Source organism: Rana temporaria, chromosome 5 (assembly GCF_905171775.1).
Source record: "Rana temporaria chromosome 5, aRanTem1.1, whole genome shotgun sequence".
NCBI lineage: Eukaryota > Metazoa > Chordata > Amphibia > Anura > Ranidae > Rana > Rana temporaria.
Genome location: NC_053493.1, coordinates 26,976,960 through 27,002,693, shown reverse-complemented (window position 1 = coordinate 27,002,693; position 25,734 = coordinate 26,976,960). Strand labels below are relative to the sequence as shown.

Sequence of the window (25,734 nt, the reverse complement as noted above, 5' to 3'; positions counted from 1 at the left end):
CGTCCCCCCTGCTCTTCTGTCGTTCCTCCTGCTCCTCTGGTCCTCCCAGGTGAACGCTGCAGGGAGGGAGAGGAGGTGAGCGCTGTGGGAAGGGAGAGGCAGAGGAGCAGAGGGGGGCGGCAGTCCGCTGTCACTGAAGCCGGCCCACTGAGCCATCGGCCCACCGGGAAACTCCCTGTAGTCCCAATGGCCAGTCCATCCCTGTATTCCTCACCCCTGCACTCTGTACATTACATATTCCTGACCACCGCACTCTGTATGTTACATATTTCTGGCCCCTGCACTCTGTAAATTATGTATATCTGACCCCTGCACTCTGTACATTATGTATTCCTCACCCCTGCACTCTGTACATTACATATTCCTGACCACCGCACTCTGTATGTTACATATTTCTTTCACTGTGTACATTTCAAATTCCTGACCATTGCACTCTGTTACATAATCCCGAACCCTGTACTTTGTACGTTATATATACTCCTCACGCATGCTGCATGCTGCCCACACTGCTTCTTTCCTTTCTTCTGAGTTTATTTTCTTGAGGAAAGGGGTCCATCTTATGATCTTGCAAATAGCCCTATTGCATTCAGAGAAGGCCCCTGTAATTCCCAATGAGATTCATGGCCTACCATGATCCTGGTATGAATCAACATGACCCAACATGACCCAACATGGCCCTGGAATGACCCAACATAGCCTCAGTATGACCCAACATGGCCCCCGGCATGACCCAACATGATCCAGCATGGCCCTGGTATGAATCAACATGACCCAACATGGCCCCGGCATGACCCAACATGATCCAACATGGCCCCGGTATTAATCAACATGATCCAACATGGCCCTGGCATGACCCAACATGACTCAACATAGCCTCGGTATGACAGAACATGACCCATAATGGCCCCGGCATGACCCAACATGACCCAACATAACCCAACATAGCCCCAGCATGACCCAACATGGCCCAACAATTTCCTGCAGTAGCACACAATCCTTAGACCACTTTGCTTTGAAATGGATTAAATTGCATGTGTGACTCAGTTACAAAACGGTTGCAGCAAGATGAAAACAAAATATATAAGACTTATTCCACTATGCAATAATGAATGTGTTACTGTGTCATAACATTAATTAGGCCAGGTGGATATTAACATTTGTAGGTATTAACACAAGAGATTGATAATCTGGGGAATATATGATTGTCTCCAGGGGGATTAGGAAGGACCCCCCCCCCCCCCCCTGCTGGAAAAAAATGAAACTTTATAGGGTTGTTTGCCCTCCTCTGGATCATCTGTGGATATAGGATTCCGTAAACAGAAGTTTTTTTAAATGTAATTAATTAATTCATGTTTTTCTATTGGTTAAACTAGATGGACTTGTGTATTTTTTTAAACCTATGTAGCTACTGTATGTGACTTTTTATCCCACGATGTTGTTGATAAAAAATGATCATTATGGATTAATTAATTCATTATTAATTAATAATGAACCTAATGGCTTATCAGTCCACCCAAGACTGATATTTCAGCATCTGGCAGATGCTGAAGAGGTAAAGTGTTAGACTCTGCACTCACTATATCTGGTCTCCCACAATACACAGAACATGGAAATTCAATTACTTTAGTAAATGTAAACTGTTAAATACCTTTTTTTCATCAGCAGTATATAGCTGTCTTGTGACTTCTATCAGTGTCTGGTTAAAGCTTGTATGAGGAGTTTTCATTCTCCTCTCACTGTCCTACGAGGGTGCATGACCCTTCACCCTTTGTCTGGACAGTGCTGATTGGCCCTGTGCTGATCACACGCACCCCCCCCCCCTAAAAAAAACTCTCTAGCAATATACACAAAACCGAGCATGTGCACAGTGTCTCCTAGGGCTCTGTTCTATCAGCAGATGGGTTGGGGACTGTGGAAGAGGGGGAAAATCAGAGAAGACAGGGTCAAACAGCCTTTTTACACAATGCACATGATTAACCCCTTAGGTTGCACTGTGAGTATAACAAGCATGCTTTACTGCAGGGGTAAGAAACCTCGGCCCTCCAGCTGTTTTGAAACTACAAGTCCCATGAGACATTGCAAGACCCTGACAATCACAGGCATGACTCCTAGAGGCAGAGGCATGATGGGATTTGCAGTTTCACAACAACTGGAGTACAGAGGTTGCCCACCCTTGCTGTACTGCATATACCGACTGATTTTACTGTTTAAACCAGTTGTCAGTTTCTCCTGCCTTCTGGAGATTCTATTGGTGAGATCTCTGCTGATTTCCAGGCTTTGCATACCTGCTGTGCCCATTATGGGGGAATCCCACCATCTCTGCTGATTTTTTTTATGTATTTTCTATTATGGGGAAGTTACCAGGAGGAGCCTGAACACACAAAAGTGGAAACTCCACACTCCCAGTTGGATAGGAGGAAAGTCAGGAATTCGGTAAGGGAGATCTCAATGTTTGATTATCCAAGACATATAAGAAGCAAGGGGCTGACTCCACCTATAACAATCTTATATTTTGTGCATGGATTGACCCTTGAAGGATATTTTCTTCTGTCCTTTACACAAAGCCTTAAAGGTTTACTGCAGAGGAAATGTCAGAAAGTTAACTATTAGTACAGCAAATTTGGGTTGGGGGTCATGTATACCTCTCAATATGTCTACCAAACTGCCTTCATGTATAAACAAAACATAAATACAAATTTTATTTATTTTAGAGATTGTAAGTCTTTTTTAACTTTAGAAATAAATTTAATAGATGATGAAGGTTTAAAGCGGGAGTTCACCCCAAAAAAAAAATTTAACATTAGATTGAGGCTAATTAAGGGGAGCAGAAACGGGTAGTTTTTTTTAAATCAATGCCGTACTTACCGTTTTCGAGATAGATGTTCTCCCGCCGCTTCCGGGTATGATCTTCGGGACTGGGCGTTCCTATTTGATTGACAGCCTTCCAACGTTCGCATACAGCGCGTCACCAGTTGCCGAAAGAAGCCGAACGTCGGTGCGGCTCTATACGGCGCCTGCGCACCGACGTTCGGCTACTTTCGGAAACTCGTGACGCGCTGTATGCGACGGTCGGAAGGCTGTCAATCAAATAGGAATGCCCAGTCCCGCAACCCATACCCGGAAGCGTCGGGAGAACATCTATCTCGAAAACGGTAAGTACGGCATTGATTTTAAAAAAAATACCCGTTTCTGCTCCCCTTAATTAGCCTCAATCTAATGTTAAAAATGTATATTTTGGGTGAACCTCCACTTTAAGTTAAAAAAAAAATTAAAATTTCGCATTAGCACAAATTATAAGTTTCAATCTGGGACATTCACAATTAGTATTTCCTATAAATGATACAAGGGAGGAATACATACCAGACAATAAAGATCTTTTGCCCATTAGTCCATAAAAGGAATCTGATTTATACCCTGAAAAAATATACATTTGAAGTTTGGGTTTTTTATTCAGGTCAGTGAATGGATATAATATAGTCTTGTACTTGACTGTGTAACAATTGACATATTGGGGGGGATTTACTAAAACCAGAGAGCGCAAAATCTGGTGCACCTGTGCATGGTAACCAATCAGCTTCCAGGTTTTATTGAAGTTAGACCATGCACAGATGCACCAGAGTCTGAGTGCTCTAGTTTTATCAATATTATCAGAAGTAAGAGTAGACCTATATAGAGTGTTCTAATTCATTTAGTAAAAACTACTATATAATGTATGAGAACTTTGCATTTTTAAAAACATTTTATTTTGTTTAGAGGCCATATGAGTCTTAGAAAAAATTAAGCTTTATGTTTATGTCAAAGTTCATGATCTAAATAAGCACTATTAACATATTATTAGCAATAAAGGTGTCCAAACACAAATATTCTGTTTTAAATAAGTACTGTATATAAAGAGCCAATTGCTAAAATCCCAGATATGCTTTAACATAGTCTTTTTGAATATTTTAATAATAATACCTGCCATGAAGGTTCGGGCATTTCCTTTTACAGGTTGACACACATCCCTGTTTCCCATTTGTGCTCCTGTTTTGTATCGCTTGTCATGCAAGCTTCTGATAAGGACAACAAATAGTCATTTTGACACGTGTCTCAATAAAAAATGTACCCTCACTGCATATTCTGGTGGCTACTGTAAAATTTGGGATTTCCCAACACTTTATGCCTTGGTGTCAATTAGTCATGAGCTAATGCTGGCCATACACTCTACGAAAAATCGTCCGAACGAACTTTCAAAAAACGAACGTTCGGCCGTGAGCGCAAACGATATTTCCATCATGAAATGACCGATAAATCGTTCAGTAAACATAAATAAAAAAATATTTGGTTTGTTTATTTTACATATAACTAGTGCAGAAAGTTCGGATGGGAAACACATTAACCTTCTGATTTATCGTTTGTTCGGCAGAAAATTTTCAAACTTGTCCTTCGTTTTTTCGGCTCAAAAACGTCCCAACGATTATCGATTTTGTGCCCATTGACTGTTTGAAAAACGAACGAACTGTCTGAACAACCAAATTTCGGCCGATTTTTGGTATAGTGTATGGCCAGCATAAGGTTCGGGTCCAACTCAGTTCAGCTGGTACTCTCACAAGATAGCAAGTCACCATCCCAATGAGTTGCGATTGGGGAATTTCCTGCCCCTCAGCCACCTTGCAGCTCCTAGTCTCTGGGTCTCCGCACTATATTAGTAAGATACCTCTCAACTCAACTCAACTCATGTATCAAAGAGGCAGGGATGTTGGTGACATAATAACCCCAATATGACCACATCACTGCCTCTTTCTGGAATTTCCAAAGGTTGCGAACAATTGGGCTGGTGGTCTGCTATCATGTGACAATTTCCCACAGATTTAGGCTAAACTGGGTTTTGCCCAAAGCTTAGCTTATTACTAATTGTCAACAAGACATAAAGTGATGGGAAATCTAACATTTTAAAGTTGTCACCAGAATATGCATGTCAGGGTACATTTTCAATTGAGACACCTGTTACGGCGATTGCTGCCTAAAAGGAGATTTGTTGAAAGTTCTTGTCGCATCTCTGGGGCAGAAAGTGAAATTTATCCAATGTGTCACAAACAGAAACAAGCTTTAATCATCCCTTAGGCCCCGTACACACGACCAGTTTCCTCGGCAGAATTCAGCTTCCGACCGAGTTTCTGGCTGAATTCTGCCGAGGAAACTGGTCGTGTGTACACTTTCGGCCGAGGAAGCCGACGAGGACCTCGGCGAGGAAATAGAGAACATGTTCTCTATTTCCTCGTTGTTCTATGGGAGCTCTCGTCCCGCCGAGCTCCTCGGCGGCTTCAGGGCTGAACTGGCCGAGGAACTCGATGTGTTTGGCACGTTGAGTTCCTCGGCCGTGTGTACGAGGCCTTAGGCCTCATACACACGACCGAGTTTCTCTGCAAAAACCAGCAAGAAACTTGCTGGGAGAATTTTTTTTGCCGAGGAAACCGGTCGTGTGTACATTTTCGTCTAAGAAACTGACGAGAAACTCGACGAGCCAAAAAGAGAGCATGTTCTCTATTTCCTTGACGGGAATGGAGAAAATTGGCTTGTCGAGTTTCTCGACAGCCTAACAAGGAACTCGACGAGGAAAACAATGTGTTTCGCCCGTCGAGTTCCTCGGTCGTGTGTACGAGGCTTAACTCTGTCCAAATCTAAAAGAAAAAAAAATGTTGACAACGTTCATGAACAGTCATGGTCAAAAGTGAGAGAGTTCAAATAGTCCGTTCACTTTAAATATATTTTCCTCATATTTATTAGACATGTGCATTCGTTTTCGTCCGAATGCATTTTTGTCCGAATTTCAGTTTTTTTTTTTCGTTCGTTTTAACAAAGATAATGAACGCCCAGAATCTGAAATCCGTAAGATCCGACATAAAAAATGCTTTATTTTCATTTTGTTGCGACAACAGTTCGATATAGATAGAAGATTCAAAATGCCGTTAACAATAGTGATCTGTGTCTATCGAACCTGCGGTCGAATGTGCTGCCTAACCTAACTATATTAGTCCAAGATTATTTGAGAAAAGATTCGACATTATAGAGACATGAAGATTCGACGAAGCAGCTATAAACATACGATCGCCACGTGCGGACATTTATGGTCAAATGCCCTGCCCATAGGCTATAGAAGAAATCTAATGTTGGTTAGCTGGTAATAATAATTAATAAATATAATTATTACTAGTCATACAACATTAGAATTCTACTATAGCTTGTGGGCGGACATTCAACTGGAAATGTACGATTGCGGATTCGACCTTAATTCGGATTTTCGGACGAATGCATTTTTAAACAAAACGAAATAAATAACAAGGAATTTTCGGGATTAGCTAAATCAATGTATTTTTTGGACGAAAACGAAATTCCGAAACTAATAGCCAGATTCAGGTAGAGTTACGCCAGCGTATCAGTAGATACGCCGTCGTAACTCTGAATCTGCGCGGTCCTATATTTAAGTGTATTCTCAAATTGAGATACACTTAAATCTATCTAAGATACGACCGCCTGTGCCGTTGTATCCTAGCTGTCTGTTTACGCTGGCCGCTAGGGGCGTGTACGCTGATTTACGCCTAGAATGCGTAAATCAGCGAGATACGCCTATTCACGAACGTACGCTTGCCCGTCGCAGTAAAGATACGCCGTTTACGTAAGGCATTTTCAGGCCCTAAGATATTCCACCAAAAAGATGGCGCAGCCAATGTTACGTATGGATGTCGGAACCGCGTTGAATTTTGAAATTTTTACGTCGTTTGTGAATGGTGCTGGGCGTAATTTACGTTCACGTCGAAACCAATAAGTCTTTGCAGCGTTATTTTTGAGCATGCGCACTGGGTTAGGTCCACGGACGGCGCATGCGCCGTTCGTTAAAAACATCATTTACGTGGGGTCATGCTTTATTTACATAAAACACGCCCACCTCTTCACAATTTGAATTAGGCGCGCTTACGCCTGCACATTTACGCTACGCCGCCATAACTTAGGACGCAAGTGCTTTGTGAATACTCTAACTTACGGCGGCGTAGCGTATATGAGATACGCTACGCCTGCCTAACGTTAGACACGTGTATCTGAATCCAGCTATAAATATTTAAGTGTGCACATGTCTAATATTTATATACAAAAATTACACCAGTCCCCCACAAGAGTTCACAATCTAAAGTTTTATACAAATACTGAAGCTAATAAACCTGTTAGTATGGTGCTGGACTTCAGGAGAATCCACATGAAACCCAAGCAGACACGGAGAGAAGATCCAAAGATAGTGTTGCTGGTGGTTGGTGGTGGGCTGAACCCAACACCTAAGCTGTAGACCAAATACACTGAAAACTTTGTACCTTCTCTAGAGCAGCTACATAACCACAGCTACAGGTAGACTATGGTCATACAGTCCTTATATTTCTCAGGAATCAAACCTTTTAAAGTGCTATGATAGCATTGTAGCTATCATTGTATGTGGACACCTTTATACTAAAAATACAATTATAAAAATGTTAGCATTACAATTTTGATTATAATCACAATAGCTCTTTGCTCAGGGCAGGAGGTTGATTAAAGAAGGCATAACAGACAAATGAAAAGACATATGGTAGAGAGTTCATAAAAGGGTATAACATGGAAATCATCTGTAATTTATTAAATCAACCATATTACTTAGAGTGACTATGTAAAGGTATAATACGTTTATTTTCATGTATGATCTTGTAAGCTAATTGCCAGCTGGTCAATGTACCATGGGCTCAGAAAATACAACTTTATGTAGCATGTGTGTATGAAAAGGCGACCTCACTCCGCCATGGTTGGGAACTACAGATTTATACATGTTATTCTGAGCTTGGGTGACTTGGGAGACAGAACTGCATGGTCCTTGGTATAGTAGTACACCGGCTGTACCATGCTGTGGTCACTGAAAAATAGGCTTATGGAATAAAATTCAGATCTAACCAACACAGTGGAACCTCGGATGGCGAGTAACGCAGTTAACGAGCGTTTCGCAATACGAACACTGTATTTTTAAAAAAACGTGACTCGGTTTGCGAGTGTTGTCTCGCAACACGAGCATGGTTCAGGCCAAAGGGGTGTGCAGTACCGCTTTTGGCCTGAGGTGGGGAGGGCGCCGGAGCTGAGCACCGTTCGGAATTGCACGGAAAGGACCAAAGACAGCACGGCTGACCTCTGCAAATCTTTCCGAGGTTTGCCGAGGTCAGCCAAAGTGTCCTTGCGCTTTTTCGGCTGTTTCAAAGGCTCTCCTGCGCCCCCTGCCTCTGGCCGCATGCAGTATTGCATCCCATTGAAGTCAATGCGGAACAAATTATTTTAGTTTTCCATTGACTTCAATGGGGAAACTCGCTTTGATATGTGAGTACTTTAGATTACGAGCATTCTCCTGGAATGGATTTTGCTCGTAATCCGAGGTTCCACTGTATGTAGATTTGGCCTCTTTCAGAAGAGTAAGGTATCTATCTTAAAAAAAAAATCTGCTGACAAATCTGGTAAATAATGAATAATATGAATTATATGAACCAGTAACATCAAATAAACAATTACAGAGATGTTGTGTAGAATAAACATAACACTGGCAAGTATATCACCAAATGAGACATTGCTGTTCTCGTAATGTGAGTCCTATACGTAATTTCCAGGGAGGCCGAAGGGAGCAAAGTTCCCTTTCCTTCTGGGCTGGACATCCTTACCAAACATAGCACACATTATGTCTGATTGTTACAGTGGGGGGAGATTGCGAATATTACAGTGGGGGAGATGTCTGTTACAGTGGGGAGATTGCGGATATTACAGTGGGGCAGGGCTGTCTTAATGAGAGGGCACACCTGGGCACTGCCCAGGGGCCCTTGCACTTTCCCCAAAGCAGCTGGTCCTTGAGCCTACGCTGCCCCAAATTTGGGGGCCCCATGGTGGCACTGAGAGTGATAGATACACAGGGGAGGCAGTCTGCCTCCTACCTACTTGATGTCTGTTTACCTGCACTGTCATCATTGTAGGGGCCCCAGAGCATTTCTTTGCCCAGGGGCCCATGATGCTATTAAGACGGCCCTGCAGTGGGGGAGATTGCGGATATTACAGTGGGGGAGATGTCTGTTACAGTGGGGAGATTGCGGATATTACAGTGGGGGAGATGTCTATTACAGTGGGGGGGAGATGTCTATTACAGTGGGGGAGATTGCGGATATTACAGTGGGGGAGATGACGTGGATATATTACAGTGGGGGAGATTGTGGATATTACAGTCTTCTTTTATAATTAATCGAAATTAGACGATTAATCGATAAGAAAAAAATTGATTCGCTACAACAATGTTTTTCAACTGTTTCCCGATATCGTAATTATGAAATCCTATCTCGTTTTAGATGTTTTTGGTTGACTCCTCCTGAAGAAGCGACACACCTTGCGAAACATGTAAAGGACTACGTCTATACATACATATTTGTGTTCCCACCTACCAGTAGGGTTCTATGCTTCTTAAGTGTTAACTTAACACAATCACATACAACAATTCTATTATTGTCTTGTTGTTTTTGTATTATATGTATTTTTCTTTAAAAAAATGTCTAACTTTTATCAAAACATGTTTCGATTTCTGGGTACCGAGATAGTCCTTCAACACTACTGGCGTTATAGGGCAACACTTTGGAGTAGCCCTTGTTAATCCTTCCCTTCATTGTCTAAATATAGGATGATGGAACCCACCCCTACACTTAATATTTCCAGTGAGGCAATACCCCTTAATCTGTATATACGTGTGTACTAAGATATATATCTGACTTTTTCATATTTTTTGTTTACAAATATTATCACCTTTAAAATCCCCAAATTCTTTTTTTTTTTAATATCCTATGTCATTTGTTGAATATCAGACAGCTCAAAAGATGGCTACTATTTGTAATTCTGTAAAGTGTAGTGGACATGACAATATATGGACATGGAATTATATAGTAAACTTTGCAGACCAGTAACATTTAGGCCGGGTTCACATTGATGCGGCCACAGGGGGGGTCAAGTGCGTCCCTGTTCTCCGTTTCAGGGGTGAATCGTCCACATTTTTGCCTGTATTCGGACCTGAAATGGAGCCAAAGACGCACAGGACCCTTTTCCAGTGCGAACCGCGGCCGCCTGTAGCTGTGGGAACCGGCTCCATTGAGAGCCGGTCACAATCTTCTTTTATTCAAATTGAATGCGGGGAAACCCACATCCAATTTACATAAGTGTACAGATATGCACAAATAGACTACATAATATGAATTATGTCTACTTTAGGCATGCACATTAATAATACAAAAACAAAAATCATATTTAGGCAGATTTGTTATTTTTTTTTTTCTTATTTTTTGCTCATGGAATTTTTTGATTTGCTGTTGGTTTTCTTAAGGGGAATGTATAGTCTTTTCATTTATTTTTTTCCATTAACATGTATGTGATCTCACCTTGATGCAAATATTCAGTAAGCAGCGTGTTACTGCTTTTTAAAATGATTCCTTTCATATATAATTTGTAATTCTCCAAGTACATGGTGTAGTCATATTTGCTTATTCCATAAACAGTACAGGCTTCTCTTTCTCTTTTGTGTTGCTATACAATAGGGGTTAATTTACTAAAGGTAAATAGACTGTGCACTCTGCAAGTGCAGTTGCTCCAGAGCAGGGATGGACTGGCCATTGGGACTACAGGGAGTTTCCCGGTGGGCCAATGGCTCAGTGGGCCGGCTTCAGTGACAGCGGAATGCTGCGTCCCTCCGCTCCTCTGTCTCTCCCTCCTCGCAACGCTCACCTGGGGGGAACAAAGAAGCAGGGGGAGGACCAGAGGAGCAGGGACGACGACAGAGGGGCATGGGGGGAGGGGACAGACAGCTGACTCAACAGCTATGGCCTGGGAGTTTCTCACTTCTGCCTAATCTTGTTCCATAAGGGAGGTCACTGAACTAATTCTTTGCCCTGGGTGAAATAATGTCTAGCTTTCCCACTGGTACTGCCTATAAGAGTACCAGTACCAGCCATTCTACTCTAATAAAGTAGAACGGCTAGTGGCTAGTGAAGGGGGGAAAGGGGGCTTGGGTGGCGGGGGGGGGGGGGGGGGGTTGTCCGGCCGCCATGGGAGACACCTGTCAAAGTGGGCCAGTCTGGATGAAGTCCAGGGCCAAATTTCTGCTCCAGTCCAGCCCTGTTCCAGAGCTTAGTAAAATAGCAGAATCTCTGATGATTTCCAGCATCCAATGATTTGCAAGCAAAAATGCTGTATTTTTTTATTTTCCTTGCACGTGATTGGGTATTCTTTGCAACGGTAAGCTTTATCTCATTTACTAAGCTCTGGAGCAACTGCACTTGCAAGGTGCACAGTCTATTTGCTTTTAGTAAATCCACCCCAATGGCTTTGCTTTACTGCTGCTTCTTAGGAAATTGCACTGAGCTATTAACAGCTCCCTTATTTTTTATTTCAATTTAATTTTCCATTTTCTGAATGGTAAAAGAACAAGAAATATCCACAACTTTAATCAAAATTACTATTACATTATACTACTTAGCTATTCTTTATCAAATAAAAAATAATATAAGAGTAATATAGTTAAAGTGGATGTAAACCCTCCATACACCCAGTGAAGTGAACAGCCTGAGGCCTCGTACACACGACCGAGTTTCTCAGCAAAAACCAGCAAGAAACTTGCTGGGAGATATTTTTTTGCCGAGGAAACCGGACGTGTGTACATTTTCGTCGAGGAAACTGTCGAGAAACTCGATGAGCCAAAAGGAGAGCAAGTTCTCTATTTCCTCGACGGGAATGGAGAAACTTGCCTTGTCGAATTCCTCGACAGCCTAACAAGAAACTCGACGAGGAAAACAATGTGTTTCGCCCGTCGAGTTCCTCGGTCGTGTGTACGAGGCTTCAGATTATACACAGAGATGAACCAAATCTCCCTACATAGGTTTTATATGTATATCTGCTGTCTTCACATTTATATACTGTTTAGAAAGTTCAGATTTTGTTAGGAGATTTTCTCTTCCTGGTTAACACAGAGTGTGATGTCTGGGCATACAGCAAAGATAGCTACAATTTCTGATTGGAGGAAAGGCACACACCCCCTCTCATCATAGGTAGATGAGAGGGGGTGTTTTGTTTTTTTTACAATATTTTCTGTCTTTTCTTGTTTATTTAGCAAAAAAAAATAAAAACCCAGTGGTGATTAAATACCACCAAAATAAAGCTCTATTTGTGTTGAAAAATTTGATAAAAATGTCATATGAGCACAGTGTTGCATGACCGCGCAATTGTCATTCCAAGTGTGGCAGCGCTGAAAATTGGCCTGGGCAGGAAAGGGGCTAAAAGTTCCCGGTACTGAAGTGGTTACATAAATATGAGGAGCTCCAATCTCCCCCCCCCCCCCCCCCAAAAAAAAAAATAAAAGTCAGCAGCTACAAATACCATAGTTGCTGACTTTTAATATAGGGACACTTACCTGTCCAGGGATCTTGCAATGTCGGCACCCATGCCGATTCTTCAATTGTCGACGGGTGCAGGCGCCAGCCTTTAAGTAAGGGAAACTGGCAGTAAAGCCGGTTTCCTACTGCACATGCACAAGTCGCACTGCGCTATGTGAATGGTCCTGCAGTCTTTTGGGACCTGTGAAGGAATTATTTCCCCTGCTGTAGCAAATTGGATCATGCTTTGCTGGGGTTTTTCGCCTTCCTCTGGATCAACTGTGGGTGAAGGATTGTGTACATGGGATTGTATTATATATATATATATATATATTTTTTTTTTGGGGGGGGGGGGTTAACTAGATGGACTTGTGTTTTTTTTCAACCTGACTATCTATGTAACTATGTGTGTGTCCCAGAAGGCTGCGGGAGGGAAGAAGGAGGGGCCAAACATGCTTGTAGTGGTGATTTGAGGTGGAAATGGGAGCAGGTACCTGTCAAAACCAGGTACCTGTTCCCCCCAAAAAGTGCCAAATGTGGCAGTGGAGGATGCAAATGAGCAGAGATTCCCTTTTTGGCCTTTGTTTTAATGAACATGAGTTAATTATGAGAACTTATGCCTAGTACACACGATCGGTTTTCCCAACGGTCAAAAGACCGCCGGGAAAGCTAAGGGGAAAAAACGAGAACCGGCTTGGTCCCTTTTCCCCTGTACACACGGCCAGTTTTCCCGACAGGAAAACTGCCAGGAGAGCTTTGGTCGGGAAAACCGGCCGTGTGTATGCTCCTTCGCAGTGTTTCCCATAGGAAAACTGCAGGGGAAAAAACGCTGAGATTCACGCCGAGAAAAAAGAGAACATATTCTAATTTTTTAAACCGCAGTTTTTCTGTTGGGAAAACTGCTAAGGAGCCATAGGCGTGCGCACAGGGTGTGCCAGGTGTGCCCAGGCACACCCTAATCACCCTGTGCAGCATAGATTCCCCCTACTGCCCTAGCCCCCCCCTTCCCGCCCTACACCGCTGCTGGCTTCCCTCCTCTCCTTCCCCAGCGGCTGAGGCTGCGGGATGTTTTAGGATGAATTGGGAAGGGGCCGGTAAATATGTAATTTACTGACGCCTTCCCTTTCTGATTAAACATAGTGAGAGATTGATACTGTGTGTTTGAGCTTTGGGGTGCACACCCTAATGCCATAGGCTCCGCACAACTATGTAAGGAGCATAAACGGACGGTTTTTCCCGATCAAAGGAAAACACAGCAGTTTTCCCAATGGGAAAATCGATCGTGTGTACTAGGCATATGACGTGTGTCCTGCTTCTGTGATGTACAGAGCCACAGAGCCAATACAGGGCAGTGATGGTTTGGAAAACGAAACTGATTGGTGCTGAGGGGTTTTAGACACACAGTAATCACACCTCCTTGATTAGTGACCACAGAGAGAAAGCTCCCAGTACTGTAGTCATCAGGAAACAGACAACCAGGAAGTGTGGAGATCAGAGAAGAATAACAGCAACTTGAGAGCAAAAAAACAAACAATGAGGACATGAAAACAGCACTGCATTAAGGTAAAGGAAGCTATTAAGATAAAAAAAATATTTCCTTTACAAACCCTTTGGGCTAGATTCAGAGACAGTTACGCCGGCGTATCAGTAGATACGCCGTCGTAACTCTGAATCTACGCCGGCGTAAATTTAAGCGTATTCTGGAAACCAGATACGCTTAAATTAGGCTAAGATACGAGCGGCGTAAGTCTCCTACGCCGTCGTATCTTAGGGTGCATATTTACGCTGGCCGCTAGGTGGCGCTTCCGTTGATTTCAGCGTAGAATATGCAAATGAGCTGGATACACCGATTCAGAAACGTACGTGCGCCCGGCGGATTGTTTGTTTGCGTAAGGCTTTTTCCGGCGTAACGTTACTCCTGCTATATGAGGCATAGCCAATGTTAAGTATGGACTTCGTTCCCTCGTCGAATTTTAAAAAATTTACGTCGTTTGCGTAAGTCGTTCGCTAATAGGGCTTTTCGGAAATTACGTTCACGGCGAAAGCATTGACTATTTGCGACGTGATTAGAAGCATGCGCACTGGGATACGTTCATGGCCGGCGCATGCGCCGTTCGTGAGAAAAGTCATTTACGTGGGGGTCATGTTTTATTTACATAAAACACGCCCACCTCTTGACAATTTGAATTTGGCGCGCTTACGCCGGCAGATGTACTCTATGCCACCGTAACCTAGGGCGCAGGTTCTTTGTGAATCCAGCCCCAGCCTCACTAAGTTACGGCGGCGTAGCGTATCTGAGATACGCTACGCCCGCACAAACTTACGGCGGTTTCCGAATCTAGCCCTTTAAGTTTAAGATTACCCAGACTATAAATAATATCGATGTAACTCCACCAAATCTAGAGTGCAGTCTATGAATTGTTCCATACTATACTATATTTTTTTACATATCTTTTCATATTTTTTTTATATCTGTTATTTATTCTGCCACCATAGGAGAGGCCATTCTGCAAATTTCTTTTTTTTTTTTTAATGCAATAACACAAACTTGTAAGACAAGTTTGTAAAAAAAAAAGTCAAAGCCTTATGAAAAAGGTAAGTACCGGTATGTGCTTACTGAAAATATACTATACATTCCCCTTTAACATGCAATCGATTTCTGTGTCGTTTCATTAATAAATCTTAAGCAATCACTGATTTTAATCCATATTCTACACCACCGACGTTCCAACTTACGTTTGCGGGATATCGGACCAAATCCTACAGGGAGAACAAAAGACAAGAGTGTGCAGCCAATGCATCTTTCTGTGTGTAATGAGCATGTGGTGCACTGAGAGATCACTGTGCTCCAAAGAGGCATTGCTTCATATTGCAAAATAATTAAATTCTACTTATATTAATAAAAAAATGTTCATTTCACAAAGGAATATAATTGCATTATTGACCTAATAATATATCTTTCTTAGGGCCATGTGTTTCAATACTGACGAGCATTTTCCTAAGTGAAAGGATGTAACAACTGACATAACGTACCATACAATCGCTAAGTATAGGGGCCCAGAGCTGTATAGTCACACAGTGATTTATGTAGCTAGAAATAGCATTTGACAAAAAAATTAGAATGAATGTACCGTATTTATCGGTGTATACCGCGCACTTTTTTGCCCTGAAAATCAGGGCAAAATCGTGGGTGCGCGGTATACGCAGATATCCGCTTTCCCGCGCCGAGTTTTGAATACTGCGCCGACATATACCGAGCGCAGTACACTCGGGTATAGTCGGGCAGTCTCGGCTCCTTTCCGCACTCACGTCCTGGACGTACAGGACGTCAGCGCGGGTAGCCGAGCATTGCCGACAATACACGAGTGTACTGCACTCTGTATATGTCGGCGCAGTATTCAAACTCGGCGCGGGAAACGAGCGGGGAGGACGCCGCAGAAGGACGCCGGACCCGCCGAAGAGGACACCGGACCCGCCGCAGAAGGACACCCGAAGCCGCAGAAGGACGCCGGACCCGACGATGGACGCCGCGCAAGACACCAAAACTGTAAGTACAAAAAAAACTTTTTTCCCACAGGATTGGGGGCCACTTTAGGGGTGCGCGGTATACGCGGGAGCGCGTTATACCGCGATAAATACGGTATATTCGTTTTAAAATATATTAAAATCCAAAAACAAAAGTTGAAAATATTTTGCAGCTTATCAATCCTTAGGCCCCTTTTACACGGGCGGACCGCATGTCCATTTTTTAATCCATCCGTATACGGATGAAAAAGGGACATACTTGTATCCCTATGGGATAGCGGGTGTCAGCGGTCCATGTTCCTCCGATCCCCCCATACAGGAGAGCGGAGATCTGACAGGGCGGTCCCTGCACAGTGTGCGGGGGCCGCCCTGTCATCTGGCGGCTCAGCGGGGATCAACGGAGCGATCCCCGCTGAGCAAGCGGATGTTCACGGGGCGGATCATTACGGGATCCGCCTGTGTGAAAGGGCCCTTAAAGTGGTGGTAAAGTCTTGTTTTTTTCTATAAAAATAACAAACATATTATACTTACCTGCTCTGTGCAGTGGTTTTGCAAGGAGCAGCACAGATCCTCCTCTTCTCAGGTCCCTTGCTGGCCCTTCTGGTCCCTCCCTCCTGTTCAGTGCCCCCACAGCAAACAGCTTGCTATAAGGGGCACCCGAGCCAAGCCAAAGCTCCCTGTGTCCATTCAGACACGGAGCTGTGGTTCGGCCCCGCCCTTTCTCTCTGCATTGGCTAACTGACTTTGATGGACAGCAGCAGGAGCCAATGGCTTTGCTGCTGTGTCTCAGCCAATCATGAGGGAGAGTCCTGGACGGTCGAGGCACTCGTGGACAGTGGCTGTATTGCTAGGGGGCTCAGGTAACTGTTAGGGGGCTTCTGCACACAGAAGGTTTTTTATCTTAATGCATAGAATGCATTAAGATATAAAAACCTTCTACATTTACAAGTGGTTGTAAAGGTTTAAGGTTTTTGCATAGAATGCATGAAGGCCAAAAAAAAAAGCTTGGGCTAGATTCAGATTCGTTAGAGACGTCATTTACGTGGGGTCATGTTTTATTTACATAAAACACGCCCACCTCTTGACAATTTGAATTTGGCGCGCTTACGCCGGCAGATTTACGCTACGCCGCCGCAACTTACGGAGCAAGTGCTTTGTGAATACTGCACTTGCCCGTCTAAGTTGCAGAGGCGTAGCGTAAATAGGATACGCTACGCCCGCACAAACTTGCGTCCCCCTACGTGAATCTAGCCCCTTGTGTGTGCAGCAGCCCTCCCCCTCGCCCTAATACTTACCTAAACCCAATCTCGATCCAGCGATATACACGACAGCAGTGGCTCTCCCGGGTCTCTTCCTCTTCATTGGCTGAGACAGCAGATGGAGCCATTGGCTCCCACTGCTGTCAATCACAGCCAGTGAGCCAATGAGGAGAGAGTGGGGGTGGGGCCGAGCTTCACTCCATGTGTGAATGGACACACAGAGCAGCAGCTCAGGAGCAAGCCTGCTGGGGTGCCCCCATAGCAAGCTTCAGTAGAGTTTTACGAGGATGGCAAAGGGAGGTTAACAGGCATTCAGAAGGCCCTACTGCCACCTCCTGAGGAGGTAGGGAGGTGACACATGAAGATTTGTAGGATTAGGGTTGTCACCCTTCCACTGCTAGGAAGCCACCTAGAGCAGATTAACTATATGTCTATATAAATTTGTAGTTAGCTCTTTGGTTGGAGTTATCTCTTAACTGGAATTTATTCTCCCTAGAATTTCACATACACTTGCCTCATGAGTGAATACATAGGGCCAGATTCACTTACATTGGCGTATCTATAGTCAGGCGTAGCGCATCTCATATGCGCTACGCCGACGTAACTTGGAGAGGCAAGTACTGTATTCACAAAGCACTTGCTCCCTAAGTTACGGCGGCGTAGTGTAAATGGGCCGGTGTACGCCCACGTAATTCAAATTTGGAAGGAGGTGGGCGTGTTGTATTACAATGAGCCGTGACCCCATGCAAATGAGGGGCCGAACGAACGGCGCATGCGCCGTCCGTGGACGTATCCCAGTGCGCATGCTCAGAATCACGTCGGATAGAATGCCTAAGATACGTCAAACACTGCCTACGACGTGAACGTAACTTACGCATAGCCCTATTCACGTACGACTTACGTAAACGACGTAAAATTTGACGGCTGTCCCAACATCCATACCTTAACATTGGCTGCGCCTCATATAGCAGGGGTAACTTTACGCCGGTCGTACGCCTTACGTAAACAGCGTATATTGATGCGCCGGGCGCAACTACGTTAGTGAATCGGCGTATCTAGGTAATTTGCATATTCAACGCGTAAATCAACGGAAGCGCCCTTAGCGGCCAGCGTAAATATGCACCCTAGATACGACGGCGTACTAAGACTTACGTCGGTCGGCTGAAGCCATATTTCAGGCGTATCTTGTTCCCTGAACACCGCGCATAGATACGACGGCGCATCTTTTAACTTACGCGGTGTATCAATAGGAACGCCGGCGTAAATCGTTTCTGAATCCGGGCCATAGATTCTTTCAGCTGTTTACATTGTTGTGTGTCCACCATATGGCCAGTCCTCCCAAAGGTGATTATGCAAAAGAGAGGATATGTGGCGCACGATCCAATAGAGTAAACAAAATAAGCTGAGGTATATAAAAGTCTAATAAGGAAGTCCAATAATATTAATAATGTCCATGAAAGTCCTGGATTAAAAAATTGTAGTATAAATGGCTGTGTAGGACACTTAGCGGCAGCACCTAAAGCAGAAGCAATGCTCTGAAAAGTTCAAAAAGAAAGGGACAAGATGCGCCAATCTGAGTGCAGTAAGCCCAAATTTAATAGATGAAACAAATAAAATATGTATACATATCCCCGGACACCGATTACCATCAGCTTGCTGCAGTTTGTACTTTGGATGCCCGCAAGTCGAGACCACCGTATGACTCCAGGCACGCATCTCATCGTTGATCACCTGCATCTCCCCATCCCGGTCTTTTGCCTACCATCTACCTTTGTTTGTGAGTAGGCATTTTATATGTATACATATTTTATTTGTTTCATCTATTAAATTTGGGCTTACTGCACTCAGATTGGCGCATCTTGTCCCTTTCTTTTTGAACCTCCCAAAGGTGATTGTTTATTTATTGATGGAGCCTAATGTGCTAGGCAGCTCTTGGTTTTTTCAAGGTCTTGGATATTCCATCAATGAGATCGGTGCTGGATTCAATTCTGTAGAGACCCCTAGGCAGTTGAAACCTTGGGGTCCCACTCACAGGTTTATGGAGGTTTCTCATGCTCCCCCCCTAGTGGGATAACCTTGAACTAAGTAGTGTGCATGTTGGCCGCAAGATGGAGATGACCATCACTACTGTACATAACGAGCAGGGCCATCTTTTCCATTGGGCACGCTGGGCAGTTGCCCGGGGGCCCCGCTTGCCTGGGGGGCCCCACCGGCTGCCCAGCAACCCCAGTAAAAAATTATGGAGAGTGACGGGTTAGAACTGCCCATGCCCAGTTCGCAGAAATCACAGAGAAGATCCGGTCCTCCACGAGTGCGGGGGGTTGCTGATGTAAGGGGGGAGTGAATGCAAAAATGTAAGGGGGCACTGATATTAAGGTTCCCCCTCCTATATTAGTGACCCCCCTTACCTTAGTGTATTTAATCTAAGGAAGGTGGTCTCTGGTCACCAGAGTACCCCCCACATCAGAGTCTGCAGGATTCCCCCTTACAATGCAAGGGGGAACTCAGTCTGCGGACCCTGATGTAAGTGGGAAAGAGAAAGCAGTGGACTCTGATATAAGGTTGTCTCTGGTCACCAGAGCCCCCCTCCACAGCAGAGTTCCCCCCTTAGATCATGATCTGCAGCGTTCCCCTTTACATAAGAGTTCCCTTTCACTGTAAGGGGGAATCCTGCAGACTCTGATGTAAGAGGAAACTCTGTGCTGGCTGGGTTATAGTAACCTGACCTTCATGTCAATGAAGACATTTTTTTTTTTTTACTTTTGTTTAACTTAAACACATTTCTAATAGCACTAGCTATATGTTTATAGTTTAAATACTGACATTTGCATTGTTGGGCACTGAAAACTGTAATTTTAGGTACTTTTTTTGCAGGTGGCAGTAAAAAAATGTGGTTCTGCCAGTAAATGTTATGATTTTTGTCAGTAATTCTCGTGCGTAATTGTGTAGACAGGGCCCCAGTGCACTGTATTGCCCGGGGGCCTATAATGCTCTTAAGATGACACTGATAACGAGCCGTGGGTTAGACCAAAATTTAAAAAAAAGATTGCTGAAAAGATAAGCTCATAAGAGACAAATTGTAATGTGAACCTGATGTCTATGGTTTATGTACTTTAAGTTATGATTGTGTACATTACATTAATAATAAGTATTTTCTTTTAGAGTGTGTATTGTGCAGTTTTATTTTCTTTGAGTTGATTCATGTTTTAATCTTTTGTAAACAATTTAAGAAAGCTTCAGTGTAAATTTTCTTTCAAAATCAAATCAATATTATTTTGATCCATTGTTGGGGGGTCCTTAAATGGCATAGGGGCCCAAAGGTCGCTTATTTGGCAATCTGGTATGAAATGAGATCTCCTTGCCATAATTCCAAACTCTGCTCATGCCAAATCACACAGCAATCACAAGATTGGGAGCCCCTCCCATTTCCTGATCATAAACGGTGACCAGGGGCCAGATTCTGGTAGATCAGCGGATCTTTAGATCCGCGTGATCTATCTGATTTAAGATACCCTGCCGCAAGTTTGAGAGGCAAGTGGGTAATTCACAAACCACTTACCTCCAAACTTGCGGCGGGCGTATCGCAAATCCCCCGGCGGAATTCAAATTCCGCGGCTAGGGGGAGTGTACTATTTAAATCAGGCGGCGTCCTCGCGCCGATTTAAATGAGCATGCGCAGGCCGTGAATTTTCCCGGCGTGCATTGCTCCCACTGACGTCACTAGGACGTCAGTGGTTTCGACGCTTACGTAAACGACGTCCATCTGTATTACAGAACGATTTACGCAAACGACGTAAAAAAATCCAAAAGCGACGCGGAAACGACGGCTATACTTAACATTGGCTGCGCCTCATAGAAGCAGGGGTAAGTATACGCCGGGAAAGATCCGGCGGTGTAACACAGTTACACCTGTCGGATCTTAGCCATATCTATGCGTAACTGATTCTATGAATCAGGCGCATAGATAAGACCAGTGTAAGTCAGAGATACAACGGCGTATCAGGAGATACACCGTCGTATCTCTTTGTGAATCTGGCCCCAGGAGTTAACAGCTGGGTCAGATTGCTGGGAGCACACTGTCAGAACAGAACAGCGTAGCATCCTGGATGCATAGGTTCAGCACTTGGCCATTAACCACTTCAACCCCCGGACCATTTGGATGCCCAAAGACCAGAGCACTTTTTTTGATTCGGCACTGCGTCGCTTTAACTGACAATTGCGCGATCGTGCGACGTGGCTCCCAAACAAAATTGGCGTCCTTTTTTTGCCCACAAATAGAGCTTTCTTTTGGTGGTATTTGATCACCTCTGCAGTTTTTATTTTTTGCTATAATGAATATGCTCAAAAAATATAAAAAAACACAATTTTTTTCCTGAGTTTAGGACGATACGTATTCTTCTACATATTTTTGGTAAAAAAAATCGCAATAAGCGTATATTGATTGGTTTGCACAAAAGTTATAGGTTCTACAAAATAGGGGATAGTTTTATGGCATTTTTATTATTTATTATTTTTTTATTATTAGTAATGGCGGCAATCAGTGATTTTTATCATGACTGCAATATTATGGCGGACACATCGGACACTTTTGATGCCCTTTTGGGACCATTGTCATTTATACAGCGATCAGTGCTATAAAAATGCACTGATTACAGGCATACCCCACTTTTAAGTACACAAAGGGGTTTATTTAATATAGCTGGAAATTGCAAAAACAGGCTCACTTCTGCATAAAAACCAATGAGCTTCCAGGTTTTATTACCAAAGCTTAATTGAAGAAGCTTGGGTTAGAAGCTCATTGGTTTCTATGCAGAAGTGAGCCTGATTTTGCGCTTTCCAGCTTAAGTAAATAAACCCCATTGTGTACTTAAAAGTGGGGTATGCCTGTACTGTGTAAATGACACTGGCAGTGAATGGGTTAACCAGTAGGGGCGCTGAAGGGGTTAAGTGTGTCCCAGGGAGTGATTCTAACGGTGTGGGGGCTGGGCTACATGTGACACGACACTGATCACTGCTCCGGATTACATCAGCATTTCCCCATTCTTCCTCTTCGTGAGACGATTGAGGGACCCGCAGTCACACTCACGGGCTCTCAACGGGCACGCGCGCCCACAATGCCGTATGCTGAAGGCGACGTACAGGTACTTGATATACCCAGCCGTGCCATTCTGCCGACGTATATCGTTGTGCAGCAGTCAGCAAGGTGTTAAGGCCCACTTGCCCTTCTGCTATTCCTATTAATGTGCTATCCTATAAATATGGCGTGCTTGTTAATATAAAATGTAAATAAAATTGCTTAAAGTGACATTAAACATTATGATTCTTCTAAAATAATCTAAAACATCCACAAATGAATGGCCCTGTAATCTACTGCCCACTGATCTATGCACACTACAAATCCCTTAGTCCATAGTCCATTATCCATAGTCTATAGTCCATCTCAGGAGTGAGCAAGCGAGTGTGTACACATTCCTAAATACAGTGGGATCATGGAGAGTGAATGTAGTCACCCTCAAGCAGGAAGTCAGATCACAGCAGCAAAAGAAAAGGAATTTGGAGGAAGCTGAGAGCAATAGTTAATCAGAGTTTAGTGTCACACTCTATGGCCAAAAGCATGTGGACACCTGGCCATCCCACCCTACTGATATGAGCTTGGTGATCAATCTATTCCAAAACCGTGGGTATTATCATTATTAATGAGTTGTATAGGAGCCTCCACTTTTTGGACTTATGTGTTTCTGTAGGAAGATGTGTCCATACAGCCAATAGAACCAGGGCCGTTTGAAGGAATTTGGGGGCCCCAAGCAAAATGGATATGGAGGCCCCCCAACCCATCCTCCCTCCCTCCCTATGTTCTTTTTACACCCCCATACCACGCGGCAGGAGATTCAGTTTCCTGTTCCCGGCCGGACTGAAAGGAAGTGACGTGAGCACTCAGTGTGCACTTCCTGTCAGTCCGGCCGGGAACAGGAAACTGAATCTCCTGTACCGCCTGACAGGAGGAAGGAAGAGGAGCTCGGCCAAGCTACAGGGAAGGGGAAGAAGTGACGAGAGGCAGCAGTGCTGCAGCTGCCTTAGGCTCTCTATAGAGCGCTCAGGCGGCTGCAGCATTTATAGGAAGCGCGGCAAGGGCCCTGCTTGGGGCCCCAGGCCAGCTCGGGGCCCCAAGCAATTGCTTGGTTTGCTTGCCTTGTCGCGACAGGCCTGAATAGGACATTTTTGATGTCAGGTACTAATGTTGGATTAGAAGACCTGGCTCAATATTGGCATTCCAAGTTATCCCAAAGGTGGTCAGGAGGGTTGGGGTCAGGGCTTTGTGGAGGACACTCAAGTTCCTTCACACCAAGCTCATCAAACCATGTCTTTATGGAGCTGGCTTTGTACACAGGGGTAGAGTCATGGTGAAAAAGAAAAAAGCATGCACCAAAGGAAGGAGCATCAGACCAAGTGATAAAAGAGTCTAAATGAATTTATTGCAATATGCTTGAGGGGGCAGAAAACATTCCAATTCATCAGGGTTTCAGCTAAGATATGAGATTGAATGAACTGAAAATGTTGCTTTCTTGAGTGAATCTATGTGGGGAAGTTAATTGCTGGACTTGCGACTGTGAGCAATCAAGAGAGTGCAACTAAAAATGACCTTCTCCAAACTGTTACCACAAGGTTGGAAATTCACAATGATCTAAAACAGTTTTCAACACAAAAGAACCCTGGAAATAACTTTCTTGTCTCAGGGAACCCCTGATATAAATTATTTTATCTACAACTCATGATACATTAGTGTGATGGTCGGTGGGAAGAATGCTCCTTACATTTGTAGTCATTGGGAAGTATTACCCCCTTAGCTAAAAGGATATTGGTGTCAGTAGGAACTTATCTGAGAGGCAGAAACAGATTAATTGTTCAAGGAACCCCCTAGCAACCTCTGAGGAACCTAATGCCTCATACACACGATAGGATCGCCAGAGGAGAATGGTCTAAAGGACCGTTTTCATCAGTCCAAACCGATCGTGTGTAGGCCCCATAGGTTATTTATCCTTTGGTCAAAAAAATGAGAACTTGCTTTAAAATTTAACCGATGGACGCCTAAGGCCTCGTACACACGATCAAGTTTCTCGGCAAAAACCAGCAAGAAACTTGCTGGGAGATATTTTTTTGACGTTATCCTCGGTCGTGTGTACGAGGCTTAACCGATAGGTCAAAACCGATCGTTAGTACGCACGACCATCGGTTAAAGACCCATGCATGCTCAGACTAAGTGAGGGGACGGGAGCGCTCATTCTTGTAAAACTAGCGTTCGTTTTGGAGATAGTACATTCATCACGTTGTAACAGACAGAAAAGCGCAAATCGTCTTTTACTAACACAAAATCAGCTAAAGCAGCCCCAAGGTTGGCGCCATTGGATTTGAACTTCCCCTTTAAAGTGCCGTCGTACGTGGTTTACGTGTCCACGTTCTGACACGATCGGTTAATTAACCGATGGTGTGTAGGCGCGACAGACCATCAGTCAGCTTCATCGGTTAACCTAAGACAACGGTCCTTCAGACCGTTCTCATCGGATGGACTGATCGTGTGTACGAGGCTTTAGAGTTTCATGGAATCCTGGTTGAGAAATCATAGTCTAAAATGTCTTTGTATATTGTAGTATTAACAGCACCCCTCACTGGAGACATGTGAACTCAAACATTTACAGCAAGGGTGTCAAACTCAATTTCATTGTGGGCCGCATCAGCAATATGATTGCCCCCAAAAGGGCCGGTTGTACCTGTAAGATTAGATGTCCAGCGCATCCCCTCCCCTTACATTAGATGTCAAGAGCCCCCCCCCCCCCACCATCAGAAGTTGAGTCCCCCACTCTCCCTTACATCACAGTGCACCCCCTTTCCTTATACTGCTGCTGGGAAGAAGATGGATGCATTGCTTGAAAGCAGAAAGTAAGGGTCTGAAGTAGGACCAGAGGAGGGCTGGAGATCTCCTGCAGCTGTAGGAGAGGAGCGAGAGCCACATGAAATGGCCTGGAGGGCCGGATTCGGCCCGCGGGCCTTGTGTTTGACACCTGTGATTTAGAGGGTTGTCAACATCTTTTTGGTCATATAGTGTATACCCAACTTCTACTTAGATCTGGTTGGCAAGACAGTTTCTGGGACAGAATGGAAAATGCCAAAAGCTGAAAACAGGTGAATGTAAAGGGAACAGGGAGTATGGTGATGCATGACACAGAAAAAGGACAGAGCACACACAAGTGGGACAAGGGGTCTTTAATATTTCACAATCTCATCAACTTACTTTTGCGGGATATCTGTCCAAATCCTAGAAAAAAAAATGAAGAAAAACATTAGATAGTAAACCAGAAGCTACAGTATATGCAACTGCAAAAATGGTCCAATATTCAGCAAGGCTATACATTTATTTAACCCCTTTATGAATGTGTGACACATATGTGTGGTGGCAAAAGGATGGGCTTTAAAGCCCACACACCGCACATATGCCTCACTGGGCTGCTGTTGTTTATGTGCTA

At 44.0% G+C, this 25,734-nt stretch overlaps 1 protein-coding gene across 5 annotated transcripts in view; it reads right to left on the bottom strand.

Annotated features, from left to right (window-relative positions):
- TAC1 (tachykinin precursor 1) overlaps window positions 1-25,734 on the bottom strand; it is an 85,461-nt gene that overhangs the window by 5,499 nt on the left and 54,228 nt on the right. For 2 of the 5 annotated variants that reach the window (XR_005749378.1, XM_040352289.1), the window contains exons 4-6: window positions 25,503-25,526; window positions 15,168-15,191; window positions 3,361-3,414 (exon numbers count right to left, since the gene is read on the bottom strand). Coding sequence is in view for 4 of the 5 variants with exons in the window: in XM_040352289.1 (XP_040208223.1) it covers window positions 3,361-3,414; window positions 15,168-15,191; window positions 25,503-25,526 (102 nt within the window). In the remaining variant the exon portion in view is untranslated. The remainder of the gene's footprint in view (window positions 1-3,360; window positions 3,415-15,167; window positions 15,192-25,502; window positions 25,527-25,734) is intronic. The other 3 variants (XM_040352290.1, XM_040352291.1, XM_040352292.1) reach the window with 3 other exon arrangements.